Genomic DNA, 18,869 nt, shown 5'->3' with positions numbered 1-18,869 from the left:
AAGTACCCATGTTCCAGATTACTACTGCTCACATAAACAGATCGATAATTCCTGAGCCATGGATTACTAATCATTCCAATAGGCTTTCAAATATGGATAAGACAACCAAATGGTGGAAACAAAATCTCCAAAAAATGTGAACTAATAAATTGCGATTAAAGTAGAGTTTTTCTTTGGCGATGCTTGGTTGCATGCTACCTATTGATGAAACTCTAGCCAAAACAAGGACAGCTTCTACTTTTTGTGTTAGATGCTCAAATCGCAATGAAACTGTCTCATTTTTACTATGGGCTTGTTTGGATACCAAAGATTTCTTGCTCAAATTATCTGTTCTCACTGCCAGATTTCCAAGATGTTTCCACAAGCATTTCTGGATCTCTAGAAGATATCACCAAAGACTGGCTGATTATGTAAGTTTCCTTGCTTGGACACGCTTTTTGGGCCCTTTGGACACTCTCGATTAGCCACAATCAGCAGATTCTTCACTCCATAGATTGACAAGTACTCATACTTCCGCCAATCTTTCTATGATTGCCATAGACTACAAGAGACGGACCAGTTGCAAGTTGCAGTTAGACTTGTTTGTTCAATGTTTGTGATCTTCAAGAAGTTTGCCTCACTTTTGAGGGCTTCTTTTTTTGTACATTGAATAGCTTTTTACACACACAAAAAAAGTGTCCGTGTGTGTTTATATCTATACATATATTTGTATATATATGTGTATATGTATGTGTGAGTTTATATCTATACATATATTTGTATATATATGTGTGTATATATACATAGTAACATATATATATCTACAATAACATATATATATCTACATAAATGTGTCTATTTATATCAACACATATATTTGTATGTGTTTATATCTATACATATATATGTATATATATGTGTATATGTATGTAAGTTCATATCTATACATATATTTGTATATATATGTATGTGTGTGTGTGTGTGTGTGTGTGTGTCCAGATAGATAGATACACACACACACACATCCATCGTAAATAAAACAGCAAAGAACTAACATATCCTCAATTACTTATATCTCAGACAATTCAGTGTCCCATACCAATGCTTCTTGGATGGAGAAGGCTGGCTTTGAAAGGATGCTGATGCATACTACTGACATAATTGTTTCTCTTCCGGTACGGGCATCAAAATAACATATACAAAGGAAAGGTAAATGATCCTGATTGTGTAGAGCATCCAGCAAAAGCGGTTGCACTAGAGCCAGTTTCTTTTGCTCAGATTCGCTACGCAATTCTTTCATCCGAACTTTCTCTACCTGGCAATACACCATTAAAAAAGTAATCAATCTTTAAAGATGTGAACTGGAGTCCTTTTTTATTAGATAATTTACATTACTTCGAATTTAAACAGAAGCAGCAGAAACCAACCTTCAACTTCTCTTTCAGATTCATATATTCATCTATTTCCTCATTTGTTAGGAGGCTTTTAACATCAGGAATCTCTTCGTGTTGCAATTGGGAAATCCTAACTTCGAGCTTGGAGATTTGCTGCTTTGCCTCCACTTTCACTTCATTCCCAACATAATTGCCAAAGCTTTGTTCAATCAAAGCACGAGCTTCTTCCAATGTTCTCCCTTGCCTCAACACTTTCCCATCAGGTGACTTCATGCTCTGTGAAGTGTATATATACCAAATGATCTTATTTACTTGAGAACTAAATATGATATGCAGTGGAACATGCTTTATAAACAAATGAGCATTTCAATAATCAAGTTCCTAAAAACATCGTATTAACTTTTTTGCCAAGCTGTCTTGAGAGACCAAGGACTGACAGAAGGAGCCTACCAACTGATCTGCTTACTTAGCTAATAGAACAGGGTTGTGTACAGAGCAAGAATTATCGTCCAGTTCCTGCAATCTGCTGCAGAAGGAAGACCAAATTTACTGGCCATACTTGCTCCTGCTTGAGTTGAATCAAAGCTATAGGTACTTTCTCCTGTTTGAGCTGAATCAAGGCTACAGTGGGGAGGGGTAAGAAAGAACAAAAGAAAAGGTGTCTATATGATAGTTTGGATGCCTATAATGGGGCCTGGGCGCATAGAGGCCATGCCTTCACCCCCTATCCTCAACAATTGTCTGCTGGGGCTAAATCTAACTAATAGAACTAATACAATGCATAGGGGGTATCAAAGAACTACTGAGCAATCACCTTTATTAACAGAAAAGCAATGATCTAAAGCATTTCTGAAGTCTATCAAAGACAAAAAAACAAAACCAAAAAAAACAAAACAAAACAAAAAAAACCAAAAAAAAAACCCAAAAAAACGTACCGATAAAAGATTAAGCACCATGCCATAAGATGCTGTAAACTGAGAAACAAGAGGGTCTGGACCAGCAAACAGCAGTTTGCAGCCCTCTTCTGCTCCTTCAAATGGTGTCTGAACCAATACAACATGCCCTCGCTCATCTAAACCCCTGCGTCCTGCTCTACCAGCCATTTGCAGCATTGCATTTGAGCTCAAAAGGGCATGACCAGTATCTCCTCTTTTACTCAGTGATGATAGAACCGTGGTGCGAGCAGGCATATTGATCCCTGCAGCAAGTGTCTCTGTTGCAAAGACAACCTTAATCAAGCCGTTTTGAAAAAGCTCTTCAATAAAGGCTTTCCATAGTGGCAGGCAACCTGCATGGTGAGATGCAAATCCACATAGAAGTGATGATACCGAGGACTCTCTCACAGCATCAGGATGTTCTTTTCTGAAAGTTGTTAAGGCTTCATAAACCTGGTTTTGTTCCTCTTCCGATAACAGTTGCACGTCTTGGACGTATCGAATGGCCGTATCACAACCTTTCCGGCTAAAGATGAACCAGATGGCTGGTAACATTCCTCTGTATTTCAGTTGCTTTAAAGTCTCTTCCACTCGAGGAACCTTCAAAATCATACCACGTTCAAGAAAACTTTTCAGCGCTATTTATGATCATCCTCATCAGAGTATTTGCACATACAAGCCTGTTTGCACATCTACTTGTCCACAGTTTTGACAGTCAATAAACCACATTCTATCTTCTTCTCGATGCATGTGATTAGTGCATGTCATAGCTATCATAATACAAGTTGTATAGCACAATACTGAACACCGCTATAGCTTTTTGTATGTTTCGTAAGACTTCAATATGTCATAATATTTTGACAGTTAATGAATCACGATCTATATCCTTCTCAATACATGTGACTAGCACATACCATAGCTCCAAACTATAAAAAACATATGAAAGCATCTACATCACAATCCCAGCTCAACTAAGTAAAGCACCATACCGAACACTGCCATAACTTTGTGCATCTTCCATGAGACTTCAATCAGTCAACAACCACACCCACCAGCAGAAAACTCACTGATATGTTTTGTGGACTAGCCCTTGAAAGATAGGATGCTCAACGAGCTTCATTACCCCATCATTTGGCTGATAGGGAGTGAGCTTGCAAGCTTAGCACCGGAGCACCTGCCTATAAATTTTGGCTTTTTGGTAGATCTTGCTCGAGTATGATGGCGTGTTCAATTCACTTCTCATTAGCTTTCACAATATCCTACAGGCATCTCCGATTTACCTCTATTTTGGTCTCAGTATCCAAAGAGGGAGCACCTGCCGATAAATTTAGGCTTTTTGGTAGATCTTGCTCGAGTATGATGGCGTGTTCAATTCACTTCTCATTAGCTTTCACAATATCCTACAGGCATCTCCGATTTACCGCTATTTTGGTCCCAGTACCCAAAGAGGGAGTGCCCTCCAGCCCGTCACACTCCCTTCCATGCCTTCGCCCTTTTCACCTCTATCCCAGCTAATTGAATTCGAGCGACGGATCGCGAACGGTGATCCTGAAGGCCTTAGCAGGCAGGTGTTGGTGGTATACTAGTGGAGAATGGCATGGTTCGTGGGATCGGAGCCTTGGCCTCTAGCTCGGGGGGGGGGGGGGGGGGGGGGGGTTGCGGATGCAAACCCATGGTTGGGTGGTGAGGTAGCTTGCACCCCTCTTAGGGGGTTTGTACTAATCACTCGTGTTTTGAGTTTAGGAGATGTGTGGTGTTGTAACACTTATGGTACTCTTTGGGGAGGCCTGTTAAACAATGTCACCCGGAAGTCGATTGTAGCAGCCAATGGGTTGGAATCTGCTAGGAATGCACATTGCCATTGAGCGAAGTATGCATGTGCAATGTACTGCGATGTGGCTTGATCATAGGACTCTGTGCCAAGACGGCCATGTTGAACTTAATCTGGATATAGCCGTTCCCAAGAAATTGAAATACTTCCTTGCTCACTGATTAGGGTAGCTTGCAAGAGGGCTGGAATCTAGCCCCAAGCTGGTCTGCTACCAACAAGCTTGCAGTCCAACGTGGTGGTCTCAAAAGAGGTGACTGAACATGACGAGCTGGAGGTCTGCGCCCATAAAAGGGTTATTGAGGGTGGGCTTGGTAGGGGTAGGTGGAGTGGCTGCTATGTAGTCCTTGGGACAAAGAGACAGGGGCTGCTCTCAAACACCAATTGAAGAGCAACACAAGCAGGCAGGAACTGGGACTATAGAGGGTGGGAACTACTTGGGCGGTCAAGACGAGAGGTAGGGCCCAAACGATAATCCTAGTCCATCACAGACCACAAAGTGAATAGCTCTCAGTAAACAAAAACAACCCAAGTCTCACTTATATAGTTCCTACCGCCGCTGCTATAAATAATTGCTCGGTCATAAATAGCCTGTATATTTGGTATTATTAACCATGAGCCTTAGCTGCATGTATCAGCCTACTTCCTATAACTCACGGTTAACCGGGGGACTAGGGCCTTTGACACACTTGTCGATACCATCAAAGCATATTTAAACATGGCCACAGCCTTAACACATATCCATCATCACTTTGCATAAAACATAAAAGCTAGACGAAATATCCACAAATGTTGAAAATGGAGCTTGCACATGTGACACCGCATAGAGCCTTCAAGAGAGAGAGAAAGAGACTAGCCATCATTAGGGCAGCCTGTAACGGTGGTAGAGGCTAGTGTGCAGCAAGAGAGCCTCCATTAATGAAGAAAGAGGGCTCCAATTTATAGATTTGGGCCTCCCATGAGCTAAAATGGCAAGAGAAGGTTACAATGACAAGTGGAGAGCCACACAATAGCTGAAGTGACAAGTGTGAGGCCACTTGTCTCACTTTGATCCACTTTCTAATAAGTGTCAGGCCACTTGTCTCACTTTGGTCCACTTTCTTACCACATGTCCCAATCTAAGAGATGGGTCCTTCCATAAACTTTATCTCTAAAAATATCCCAACTGGCAGACATTCTGTCATAGGCACTTTGCCAACTCTTGGTATCTGCTCAATTCGAGATGTCATGACGCGAACAGAATTTCCAACGGAGTCAGGCTAAAAATAGCAACTCTCCTAAATTTTAGGAGTGTGGTCCTTTGTATTCTAGGATAATCGCCCATTCCTAAAGCTTGTACTTTCCAAATATTTAGACATCCCGAAGTCCACCAGACCCCTTTCATACTGGGAAATGTCCACGCTGGTGACACTTCCTCTAATCCCAAGGCTCCCCTAGCCTTGTAGGATTAGACTACTAATCCTAAAGATTAGAGTAGTAGGTATGTAGCATACCTCTCCTCCTCAACAGAGACGTTTCCACATTTGGAAACAAAATCTGTCTAAGAAAGAAAACTAAAAAATCTATGTGGTAACAAGCAACTATCTCCTAAGTCAAAGAGATTCCCAGTCTTGGAAATAAACAAGGAAAACTCAAACTACATCTGACAATTGAATTCATAATCCGTTTCACCATGTTAACTCTTTCCACTCATAACTTTGCCATAGGAGCCCGCTAAAACTACAGCCACAGTTTCTACAACTATCTCAATGGAACTTAAAACAGACCAACTCGAACCAAAGTCATGAGGAACAAAACAATCCTTCAATCCAACTCCTGAGGAATCGGATAATCTAACATCACAGAGACAATTGTCGTAGCCAATCAAATTATCTATCCTATCAGGATTGGAAAATTCCTCGTACCTAGAGGATATATATATAAAAATATTATCACAAGCAGATCTTGACCGATCAAATAATCTCTTGGTGTCGAACATGTGCAATGTTCTACCAGAATTGATGTATCCTTTTTGCTACCTGACAGACTGAGAACAATCATCATGAGTAGGAAGCTATCCCAATCGAACTATGCCTGCCTCATGTATCCAGAAACTTCAAGTTCCAACTCAACGTACTGTGTCAAGGTAATCAAGATGCAACAAGCGAAATCTATCAACATCAACACTCTCTATTGGAATTGGGTAATCCCACCAATCAATACCTCGCTATACAACTCCAGATAACAACCATAAAAGCTGATAACCTGGATATCTGCCTCATCACAAGCATGGCTAAACCATACATCTGCCATGTCAAAGGTGTGGCTAATGAACTACGTATCTACCATATCAAAGGCCAATGCACTCACCCCATGAACTAAGCATCCAGCAATCCTAAGTTCTAGATAATTATCCTATCAGAAGCTAAAACATTTGCCTCAACAAAACCCTCTAAACCCGCATGCACATGCGATACATCCTAGCATCCCATACCACCAAAACATACCCCATATACGTCTTACAATCCATCACTCCTCAGCTTGCAAGTCTTCCAAAAGATTTCTTAAGGTTGCTAGCAAACTCTTTGGGCATACAAACTCAATCTTCTCCCGAGAATAAATCTATCTAAGAACCCTGCTCATCTCAATATCAGAAGGGTTCTCAAAACCCTGCTAATATCTACCTCAACGGAACCCTCTAAACCCGCACATGTGATACATCCTGCCAAGACCTCTCTAATGAAGTGATAATGGACCTCTGTGTTTGGTCCGATCATGAAACACTGGGTTCTCTATGTAATACGAGGCCATGCATTCAGTTTGGGGTCTCCCAATTGGGCAGGTTTATGAACATTGCTAGTAAATTCTTCATGTGCAGACATCTACTCAAAGTACAAGAAACTTAACTCTTTAAAGGGGGATTTACTAAGGTTGAGACAACGGTAGCAACACACACACACACATGCAGCAGCAAGTAAAGAGAAATACAGAAAAGCACAACACTCAAAGTAGATTGATGAGAGTGAGTAAAGTACAAGAGAAGTGACATGATAACACACTCGCTCATAAGAGTGTGTACACGCATAAAAAACTCTTAAGGAGGAAAAAAGTGCCCAGACTCATTATTAGCCTACGTCCACACATCACTACTATATAAATGGCTACAAATCCCTCCTATAGTGATGATGTGAATATGTACAGGGATCATGTGGCTGATCAATCCCCAAATGGCTATAAGTCCAAATCTTTGCGCAAAAAGCTTCAAACTTTTCTCCTGAGAGAGCCTTCATAAATATATCTACCACATTGTCGTGTGTAGAGACATAAGCCAAGCTACTCTCACTTGCAAAACAAGCCTCTCCCTAGCATAATGATAATGCACCTCAATGTGCTTTGTACGAGCATGAAGAACATTGAGGTGCACTGTGGATGTCACTGAAGATACAGACAAGGGGTTGCTGTCCAACACCAAGATCTACCAAAAGGCGTATGAGCCATACATACTTCACACTCACTATAAAAGCTACTCTATACTAAGATTCACAGCTCGAAGTGGTCATCGTCGGTTACTTCTTGCTGAGCCATGATATATACATGAATCATCGAGATGAAAAAAAAATCCACTAGTATACACTCACATGTCATAACATCCAACCCAATCAGAGTCACTGAAACCATGCAGCTCCACATCACCCCCTTTAGCATAGAATAGCCCTAGGAACTGAGTGTTATGTGTAAGCATCGGAATACTCGCTTGGCAACATGCAAGATGAGGCACTCGATAGTCTACTTATAAAGTGATGCATCAAGATGGTTCACTTACATCCTAGAGACTGAGCCTAATGCTTGTATGTATTGGTGTAGCAATAGGCTTACAGTCATCAAGACCAAAACGTGTAAGCAGTCTATGTATGTACTTTGACTGCAACATCATAATACCATCATCACGCTGCATAAACTATATGCCCAAATAATAATGCAATGAGCACAAATCTGTCATCTCAAATGACACATATAATTCAGCCTTCAAGGCTGAAATCTTCTCCTCATTAGGTCCTGTGAGCAACATGTCATCATTGTATAAGATGATAACCAAAAAACAATGCTTACTCCTCTTTACTTAGAGAGTGCTCACAATTGGACTATTGCAAAAACCGTTTGCAACCAAGTATGCAATTATCTTCTCATACCATGCTCTAGGAGCCTACTTAAGACCATATAAAGCTTTGCTTAACCTGCATACTTTAGAATCTTGTCCTTTTTGAACAAAACCATGAGACTGATATACATAAACCTCATCATGCAAATCACCATTCAAGAAAGCAGTCTTGATATCCAACTCATTGACATTTCATCCATGTGACATAGCACAAGCATGCATACCTTAACCATAGTCCTTAACCACTCTATATGAACCTTAACATTGATACCCAAAGAGAAAAGAAAGAGAGAGATGACGTAGAGTGTTCATTGTAGTGTGGTACAAAAAGGTGACACGAATGTCTCTACAACTTCTTGGCCCTTAGCCTACCCAAAAGGGTGACCTCTGGCCTTCTATTGTCTTCTATTGACTTATGACCTTCTATGAAAAGGAGGCATTTTCATACAAATGATGGCAATGCTTATATAGACCTTAAATGAGCTAATCAATCCATCTTGATGCTATCAGCCTGCATAAAATGCTCAAGGATTGAAAATGTTGCGTTTTTGCTCACAGGGGTGGTGAACTGAACTGATGTCGATTGGATATACTTGCTTCCAGCCTAGTTGTAGGTGCCTTAAGTTGTCTAAATCTACTTATGTGGCTATCCATGCCAAGGATTACATGTGAGGGACAACCAAGTCCACGTGGGTGCACATGACAATCCATGATGTGCTGCCAATGCAATAATACACTGGATTGTAGTCATACAAGATGTGGAAACAAAGGTCTCATCATAATCTATGTCCTTCTCTTGAGCATAACCTTGTGCCAACAACAAGCCTTGCCTTGTAGCAATAAACACTACCATCAACTTTGCACTTAAGCTTATGAGCCCACTTCGTACCAATGGCCTTTTTACTGTAAGGCAAATCTTACCAAGTGTCATTTTTGAGAGCCGTATTCATCCCGCATGGCATGTATCCAATGACCATTTTCCTGTGCTTCCTCGATAAAAACAAGTTCCTCTTCATTGCATATACTCGCAATGAGAGCATCATCAACAAAAGAATAAGATGCATGATGAGAACCTCATGTGTTGGGGTAAAGGCGTTATGCCCACCCTTATAGTGTGTACAAGCCCATAAGTTATAGTACATAGTACACTTAGTACTTTTAATGTACTAAGTGCACTATGTGTACTAGTGCAATATACATGTGTGATAGGGGAGTCACACACTCATGCTTTTCATGAGTTGACTTATCCCCACAACTCTCTCTCTCTCTCTCCCTTGCTTCTCTGTGTATGTCTCCCATGAATGAACTCTAAACCCTAATTCAGGTTTCTCCCCATCAACTGGTATCAGAGCCCTTAGTGATCCCTCCCTTCCTCTTCTCCTTGATGATTTCTGTCCACAGTCTGCTGGTCGCCTGCTTCAATCAACTGTTATCATCCTGCGTTTTTCTTCTGTGTGAGCTCCGCTGCCCCAAAGCCTACTGCTGCCAGTACAGATAAGCGCTTGGCTTGGCCGGAGGCGCCCCAAGCGCAGGCAGGTTGCTGGTGGTCACTGGGCCCGTCAACAGAGGCCAGCTAGTGGCCCTGCATGGAAGCGCGCCAGCACTGGTGACCTGTAGCGTGGCTGAGGCAGCACACGTCCATACTCGGGCGGACACGGAGGCTGGTGAGCGAGTAGAGCGAAGGCAGCATAGCGAAGGTGACTTGTCGGCTGGCTCTCGGTCGTAGGCTGCGTCAACAATAGCGCTAGGCGAGTGAAGCGCATATCAGCCAGGCGAAGCGTGAGCGACTCTAATCGTGTAGGCGCTAGGCGAATACATTGAGAGGAGCCTCCGATAATTGTTGGCGGTGGTCATGCAGCAAGCCTGGCCGTTCGTGCAGTCAGAAAAGACTTGATCAAGGCTCGAGCAGTTGCATCTGTGTCTCCTACCTGGGATGGGCCAGTGCCTAGAGTCTTCCGTCGAGCGACTGACATAGAAACAAGGGCATCAACACTCTGCTGTCCCTACCTGCACAACTGCAAAAGCATCAGCATCAGCATCAAGCATCAGCACCAAATTTGCCTGCAAATCAGAGAAAATCAGAAAATTACAAGGTATTTGCCTCAATTTTTTTTTTGGGATTTGCAATTGAGCAAGTACAATCAACAATTGAGCAGGTACAGGTGTCCAATTGCTCAATTTTTGAGCAAAATTGACAAAATTGGGTGACATTGGTCACAATCAGGCTAAATTTGCAGGAAATTGGTCAAATCAGGATCAATTTGCAGGAAATTGGATGTCGAAATTTGGGGCTTTTGATGTAATTGTGCAATTAAGCACTCATACATGCTGTATGATGTGAAAAATCGCACATTTGGGCAAAATTGCAGCAAATTGCAGTGCAAATCAAGGGGCTTTTGTGCCGATTTGGTTGATTTGCATGCAGGCGATCGCATTTGATGCTGTGGATAATGTGCTGATGCCTTACAAGCACTCAATGTGCCTGTAAATCAAGGGGCTTTCATGTATTTGATGTATATGTGGCCAGGGGGAAGCATCGTGAACACTCTGGATGCCTTCATGTGCGCCAATGTACCATGCATGATCAGAAATTGATCTCAAATCAAGGGGCTTTTCAAGTTTGTATGCTTGTTGAGCTTGGCAAAGCAGCAGGCAAGCCATTTATGCCTTGAATCCTCAAAAATCAGCTTGCAGTCAAGGGGCTTTTGCCCAATTTCTGTTCGGGACTGTTGTATGCAGTATACAGGACTGTAAAAGTCTGATTTTCACTCATTTGGACAGCCAGGAGAGCATTTATTGCTACTGTACCTGCTGGTACAGATTTGGCACAGCTTTGTGCATGTTTTGGCATGGCTGTACACTGTTTTGAGTGACCAAAAGATTCAATTTCAGCTGCTGAAATTGCCGGTACAGGTTTGGTACATCATTTGTAAGCACTTGGTACTGTTGTACAGTACTTCGGAAGGGCAAAAGAGCACATTTAAGGTGCTGTCCAAAATCTGCAGCAACCAGATTTTGGTGTTTTCATCACAAAAAGTGGGAGAAAAGTTGCATTCTTGCTTCCGCAGTGGGAGATAAAGCTTGGGAGAACATTTGTAAGCACTTTGTGTGCTTTGGGTGCAGTGTTTGCACATCTTGGTGCAGTGTTTGCACATTTGCAGGGAGTCAGGCATTAAAGGTTGCATATTGCTATGGCAACCACAGGTGAGAGCTCTTCATTGCTTCACATCAAGAAGCTTGAAGGCTCGCATAACTATGATATTTGGCAAACCCAGTGCTACAATGTGTTGCTCCAGAAAAAGCAGCACAAGCCTATCAAAGAAAGGGGTGTGATGCCCGCTTCTCTTACAGCTGAAGAGTGGGAAGATATGGATGAGCTGGCAAGATCTACTATCATGTTGTCTGTGTCAGACTCATTACTTTTCAGCATTCGTGAAGAGAAGACAGCTTGGGGAATGTGGCAGAGATTGCAGGACTTGTATGCCCAACAAAGTGCCTCAAGCAAAGTGTATTGGTTGAAGAAACTCATAGGTCTTCAGATGAAGGAAGGGGCATCTATGACAGCCCATCTCAATGAGTTTAATGGTATTGTCAGCCAAGTTATCAATCAAAAGCTGGCAATGGACGATGAGTTCAAAGCCACTTTTTTGTTATGCACTTTGCCAGAGAGTTGGGACACATTCAGGACAGCCACTAGCAATTCGAATGCTATGCTGTCATATGCAGATGTTGAGGGTGCTCTTCTTCAAGAAGAGATGAACAGGAAAAACAACTCTGTTGGAAAGTCCAATGCAATGAATGCACGTGGGAGATCCCAGCAAAGGGGGAAAAGCCAAGAAAGGGGAAGGAGCAAGTCTCGCTCCAAAAAGGATTTGGAATGCCATTATTGTGGCAAGAAGGGACACATCAAAAAGCAATGCTACAAATGGAAAAATGATCAAAAGGAAAAGGAAAAAGGCAAAGACAAAGAGAAGGATGAAGCCAAAGATGTAAAGCCAAAGGGCAAAAGTGGAGTCAAGATCGAAGAAATCAATGTGTCACATGCAGGTGGCAGTGAGGATGAGGTCCTCTTTACGTCTTCACTTGATGCCCATTCACTTCTTACAGGTGGTCATGGTATGCACTCATGGATCATTGATTCAGGTGCCTCCTTTCATGTCACAGGTTGCAGAGACTTGTTTGTCAGGTACACTGCTGGCAATGAAGGAGTGGTTTATTTGGGTGATAACCATGCATGCAAGATACTTGGCAGAGGTGATGTAAGGCTTGTATTTTCAGATGGCTCACAGCTTATGCTCCATGATGTCAGGCATGTGCCTGAGATCAAGAAGAATCTGCTTTCTACTGGACAGCTTGATGATGCTGATTATGTTACCACATTTGGTAGTGGAAAGTGGAAGATTAGTAAGGGCTCACTGGTTGTTGCCAGAGGCTCTAAGGTGGACACTCTTTACTTTATGCATGCAGGTGTTTGTCACCATGCTAATGTAAATGCAACCGAGCTGCCGGAAATCTCTATGTGGCATAGCCGGTTGGGACACATGAGTGTCAAAGGAATGGAGCAATTGTCTCGTTTGGGTTACTTGCCTTCTCTAAAGTTTTCAAGTTTTCAATTTTGTGAGCATTGTATATATGGTAGGCAACTACAGTGCCCCCACAAGAAAGCTCTTGGACAGAAAGATGCTCAGTTAGAGCTTGTGCATACAGATGTATGTGAGATGCCTCAGCTTTCTTTGGGAGGGGCAAAATACTTTGTGTCTTTTATTGATGATGCCACACGCAAGGTGTGGGTTTATCCTCTTCGTTTGAAGAGTGATACATTTTCAGTGTTTCAAAAGTTTGTTGCTCTTGTTGAGAATCAAACTGGCAAAACACTGAAGGCTTTGCGTTCCGACAATGGTGGAGAGTATATGTCCAAACAGTTTTAGGACTTTTGTGATGCTAAAGGCATCAAGAGGGAGCTCTCTACTCCTTATGATCCTCCACAAAACGGGACAGCAGAGAGAATGAACAGGACCATTCAGGAGAAGGTCCGTTCTATGTTGTCACATGCTGCATTACCTCATGGTTTTTGGGCTGAAGCTGTTATGACAGCCGTTCACCTTATAAATAGGTCACCTAATACGAGGCTTGGTGGGAAAGTGCCAGAAGAAGTATGGACAGGGAAGCCTCCGTCATACAAGCACTTGAGAGTGTTTGGTTGCGTTGCGTACGTGCACATACGCAGGGAAATGCGCACCAATGATCCTAAGTCTCATAAATGCATATTCCTAGGATATGGTGACAGAGGTGAAATGGGGTATAGATTTTGGGATCCCATGAATAGAAAGATCATACGCAGCAATGATGTCATTTTTGATGAAACATGCATGTATAAGGAGCCTGCAAGGCAACAGGAGCCTAGCATAGTCATCTTTGATGATGATGGACATCATGGACAACAACAAAGGGCTGTAAATCAGCCATTACAGCATGAAAACCAGCCCTTAAATGGTGCTGAAAATGGTCCAAATGGACAGCCAGATATGGCAGAAGATATCCCTATGGATATACCACAGTTGGAGGAGATACCGGGCATGATTTTTCAGCCTTATGGCATGGAACAGGAGCCACCAATGGGTGATATGCAGGCTAGACAGCAACCTGCAAATGATGGTCATTGGGTACGGAGGTCCACTAGACCCTCCAGAGCCCCTGACAGGTTTGTTCCAGGGGTTGACTATTTGATGCTTACTGACTGTGGAGAGCCCTCATGTTATAAAGAGGCTTTACAGAGGGCAGACAAAGCTCTATGGGAGCGTGCCATGAAGTCAGAGATGGATTCTCTGCATAAAAATGGAACTTGGAAGTTGGTGCCTTTGCCTGCAGGCAAGAAGGTTTTGCCATGCAAGTGGGTATACAGGCTCAAAGTTGCACCAGATGCAAAGCCAAGATACAAAGCCAGGTTAGTGGCTAAGGGCTTCAAGCAGGAATATGGTGTGGACTTTGATGAGATCTTCTCTCCAGTGGTCAAAATGACCACACTTAGAGCTGTGTTGGCTTTGGTTGCGCATGATGATCTGGACTTGATTCAGATGGATGTGAAGACTGCTTTTCTTCACGGTGATCTCCATGAGGAGATATATATGCAGCAGCCAGAGGGTTATGCAGTGAGTGGAAAGGAGAAGCTTGTATGCAAGCTAAAAAAGAGTCTTTATGGGCTCAAACAGGCACCAAGAGAATGGTATCATAAATTTGATACATTCATGAAATCTCAGAAATTCAGGAGAAGTGACATAGATCACTGCTTGTACACCAAGAAAGCTTTGGATGGCAGTCTCTTGATTCTCATTTTGTATGTTGATGATATGTTGATTGCCGGGAAATCTCGTAAAGAGATGGATGCCTTGAAGCAGAGGCTGCATCAAACCTTTGATATGAAGGATTTGGGTGATGCAAATCACATCTTGGGTATGCGGATACTTCGGGACAGAAATCAGCATGTGTTGTATTTGTCTCAGAAGGAATACATTGGCAAAGTCTTGCAGAGGTTCAATATGGACGGGGGGAAGAAAGCTAGTACTCCTTTGCCTCCATATGTGAAACTCAGTGCTATGGACAGCCCACAGTCAGATAGAGACAGGGCTGATATGGCCAAGATTCCGTATGCTTCAGCTTGTGGCAGTCTCATGTATGCCATGGTTGCTACTAGGCCGGACATTGCATTTGCAGTGGGAGTGGTTTCTAGATACATGGCCAACCCTGGCAAGAAGCATTGGGAAGCAGTGAAAGGTGTCATGAGATACCTGAAGGGCACACAGGATTTGTGCATTTGCTTTGGCAAACAGGATGCATTAGTGCATGGTTACACGGATTCGGATTATGCCGGTCATCCAGATAACCGGAAGTCTACTACCGGTTATGTCTTTACATTCACAGGAGGTGCTGTGTCATGGATATCCAGGATGCAGAAGTGCACAGCCTTATCTACTACAGAGGCCGAATATATTGCAGCCACAGAGGCTTGCAAGGAGGCATTATGGCTATCTCGGTTAGTGGTTGATTTGGGCTATACAGGGGATATTCCATTGTTGCATTGTGATAGTCAGAGTGCCATCCAGTTGGCAAAGAACCCTGTCTTTCATGCAAAGACGAAGCATGTGGATGTGAAGTATCACTTCATCAGAGAAGTGATAGAGAACAAGCAAATTCAGCTTGTTAAGATTCATACGGATGACAACCCGGCTGATCTGTTGACGAAGAGTTTGCCTCCGGAGCGGTTTGCTCATTGCAGACACTTGATGGGCATTGGATGAGGCCATTTTCAGCCTTGATATGGCCTTGTATATTATCATGTACATGCTGATTTTTTCTTTTCCTTTACTTAAGGGCACTTTGCCTTTAAGTGGGAGGTTGTTGGGGTAAAGGCGTTATGCCCACCCTTATAGTGTGTACAAGCCCATAAGTTATAGTACATAGTACACTTAGTACTTTTAATGTACTAAGTGCACTATGTGTACTAGTGCAATATACATGTGTGATAGGGGAGTCACACACTCATGCTTTTCATGAGTTGACTTATCCCCACAACTCTCTCTCTCTCCCTCCCTTGCTTCTCTGTGTATGTCTCCCATGAATGAACTCTAAACCCTAATTCAGGTTTCTCCCCATCACTCATGTGTATGGCTAGGCAAAGAAGTAGCTATTTGTGATCACGCAATGTCTGCACTAACCATTTTGGCATATGCTTAGACGTCTGTATAGTTGCCCTTTCCTCATCCACAATTGCCTCATCAATAGGCTGATCTATGGGCTAAAATTTGAGCTAATTTTTTGCTGGTATGGAGAGATTTGCAGCACCTTGTGCATTTATTTGCTCCACATATGATTCTTCCGCATTGTACAAAGCTAGGAGTGTATCAACCAGGCCATGTGAGCATGCATTTTTTTGTTTTTTGCATAAAAGTATGGGCTGAACTGTGTTCGCAACAAAGAAGACATCTCTACTTACCAAAATCCACTTTGTGACCGGATGGTAGAGTCTATACCCTTTGCTTTTTGAGTTGTATCCCACAAAAATGCATTTACTGTCTTATCATCCACCTTATTGCATTATAGCTTACGTACGAGCATATACAAGACCATCAGAAACACACAAATGAACCACAGAGGACTTCCTGCCATTCCAAGCTCCATAAGAGGTAATTGTTTGCAAGGCCTTGGTGGGACATATGTTTAGCACACAAGTGGAACACATAAGTGCCTCCAACCAAATACATTAGGCGAATCCTGGCCTTTATGCATGAGAGATCTATACTTCCTCTGAAACCGGCCTCTGATAGAAAACCAGAGTGCGGTAGGAGCAATCACCCGTCCACTTGTAGTCTAGATGAGAAACAAAACACAGATTGGAGCTAGAGTGCCCAAATCTGAAAACACAGCGACACCTGTTGGCCCCAAAGCTTGGCGCCCCTCGCGGTATTTCTTTATTCAATTAAAAATAATATGTATGGCTGAGTACAACACAAAGACCAGCCAAGAGTTTACACCTGTAAGTCCAATCTGACGGCCCACAAATCCTTCTCAGCACAGAGGATCTATGCACACAGATCTGTGTCCTCAAGCAACACACTGTGCCTCCCTCTGATCAGCCAAGATCACAAAGCAGGCCAGCCATGGGCATACATCTGGCATAACTCAAGAGCATGATACATCTTCTCAGCTCAAACATACATGTGCTGTCCAATCTCTGTCTTAATCTCTTGTCAATCTGCCATACCCCTCCTCTCACAAGGAGCCAGATAACACATATCTGCAACAGACATCAAGCAGTAGAAAGAGAGATAGATGAACAGAAACAGAGCTTACCAAGTTCAGCTCGTGAAACAACACTGGAGGAAGCAACAGCACCAATCTGTGCTTGCAGGCACTTGAATCCACAACCCTGCTTCACACGTGTGCTTGCACTTGCCTGTATCCTCCTCCTCCTGATGCTCACTCCTATGCTGTCCTTGAAAATACAGATCTGAAAATCAGCACTGTACCCGTCTGTACCGCCTCGGGATACGTGCCAGGAACTGTACTTGCACAAACAGCCTGCTGTCTTGATTCTGGTCGCCTGAATTTGAGTAACCAGGCCTGTCCAGCACCTGTCCAGCACCTGTCAGCACCTCTGCAGCAACTGTACTTGCTGTACCTTGCTGCCCGTACACTGTACGGCAGCCGTACAATATGTACTTGCTGAAAAACAGACTGTACAGCCTGTACTGGTCTTCTGCGCAGCCAAACCAGCAGAGAAGAAGCCTCACAACCTTGCGCTCCTCTGTCCACAGCAAAACCAGCAGTCGTACAGCACTGTACGGCTGCTGTACGGCCTGTTGCAGCTCACAGCCCACAGAAAAACAGCAACACACACTGGTCTTTAGCAGCCGCCTTAAGCTTCTATGCTTTTCCACGCTAGTGAATGATGCGCATGAAGAAAAACTCCTCTTTTGCTACACGACTCCCCAAAAAGGGAAGAGAGAGAGAGAGGAGAGAGAAAACTCCTCCCCAAATTAATCCCTAGGGCCCCAACTTTAATAAGTTCCTAGGGCCACTAAGGCCTAGGGGCAAACTCCAATAAACATTAAAACTTAATGTTTCTAGTTCCCCCCTTCACACCTAGGGATGTCCACACATCTTAAACTCTGTCCGGGCACCCCCCATGTGAATCATAAAATATTCTGACTTTAGAACCACCATGCCCACACTTGTCCTGCTCCATTTTCACAGGGCCATGACATACCCCCCTCTTGAAAGATGGCAAGCGTCCTCGATTGCATTCTGGTGATGCATCAAAATATCCAAAGTGAAATATACAATATGGCAAGATCAGCGTCCCAATCTCTCTGAGCCATACACATGTATCAACATTCACTGCAAACCAATGGCATAGTAATAGTCCAAGTTGTATACCACTGTGAACCATACATATCCACAAAAATCTCCATGTGACTAGTACACATATATCATAGAAGTCCCATAAACAGATGTACTGTCAGCCTCAGTACCTTCGGGTGAGAGAGAATCTGCACCAAGCGACCTCTAGATGTCATCTGAGCCTGTCTGTATCAAGGGAGTGGAGGTGCTACCCCCCTCTTGAGCATCAGGTAATGCTCCAGACCCATGCTCTGCTGAACCTGAATGAGCCACAATAAGAGTCGGCTCTAACTCAAAGGCATCGAGATAAAGCTGCAAAACCTGAGGTGAATCTGTTAAGTCACCTTCCTCCATCCACTTCGCATCCATCGGTGAATAGTTCTTGAACTTCACAAGATAGCGACGGGAAACTTTACCTCGTACCTTCCTTTCTTTATGTGCCAGTATCTGCTCTGGAATCAAAACCTCATCAAGTTCCTCAACTTCCGGCTGAGCCTCATCTGATACATCCTCAGGCACATCCCCACGGAAAGGTCTAAGAAGACTCACGTGAAAAGCATTGTGAATCCTCCAGTGATCTGGTAACTTCAAACGATAGGTTACCTCACCAATCTTTTCCAAAACCTGAAAAGGCCCATAATATCGCATACTCAACTTAGGGAATAAGCGCTCTTTACCCTTCATCTTCTTGAGTCTAG

The 18,869-nt window shown here is 43.2% G+C and overlaps 1 protein-coding gene across 1 annotated transcript in view; it reads right to left on the bottom strand.

Moving 5' to 3' along the window:
• Positions 1-18,869, bottom strand: part of EMB25 (DEAD/DEAH box helicase) — a 110,080-nt gene that overhangs the window by 60,519 nt on the left and 30,692 nt on the right. The window contains exons 8-10 of the mRNA XM_086785247.1: positions 2,309-2,908; positions 1,407-1,649; positions 1,079-1,294 (exon numbers count right to left, since the gene is read on the bottom strand). Of these exons, the coding sequence (XP_086641373.1) occupies positions 1,079-1,294; positions 1,407-1,649; positions 2,309-2,908 (1,059 nt within the window). The remainder of the gene's footprint in view (positions 1-1,078; positions 1,295-1,406; positions 1,650-2,308; positions 2,909-18,869) is intronic.

Source organism: Cibotium barometz, chromosome 48, assembly GCF_041138505.1.
Source record: "Cibotium barometz isolate CiBa-2024 chromosome 48, ASM4113850v1, whole genome shotgun sequence".
Lineage (NCBI taxonomy): Eukaryota > Viridiplantae > Streptophyta > Polypodiopsida > Cyatheales > Cibotiaceae > Cibotium > Cibotium barometz.
This window is presented reverse-complemented; position numbering and strand designations above follow the sequence as displayed.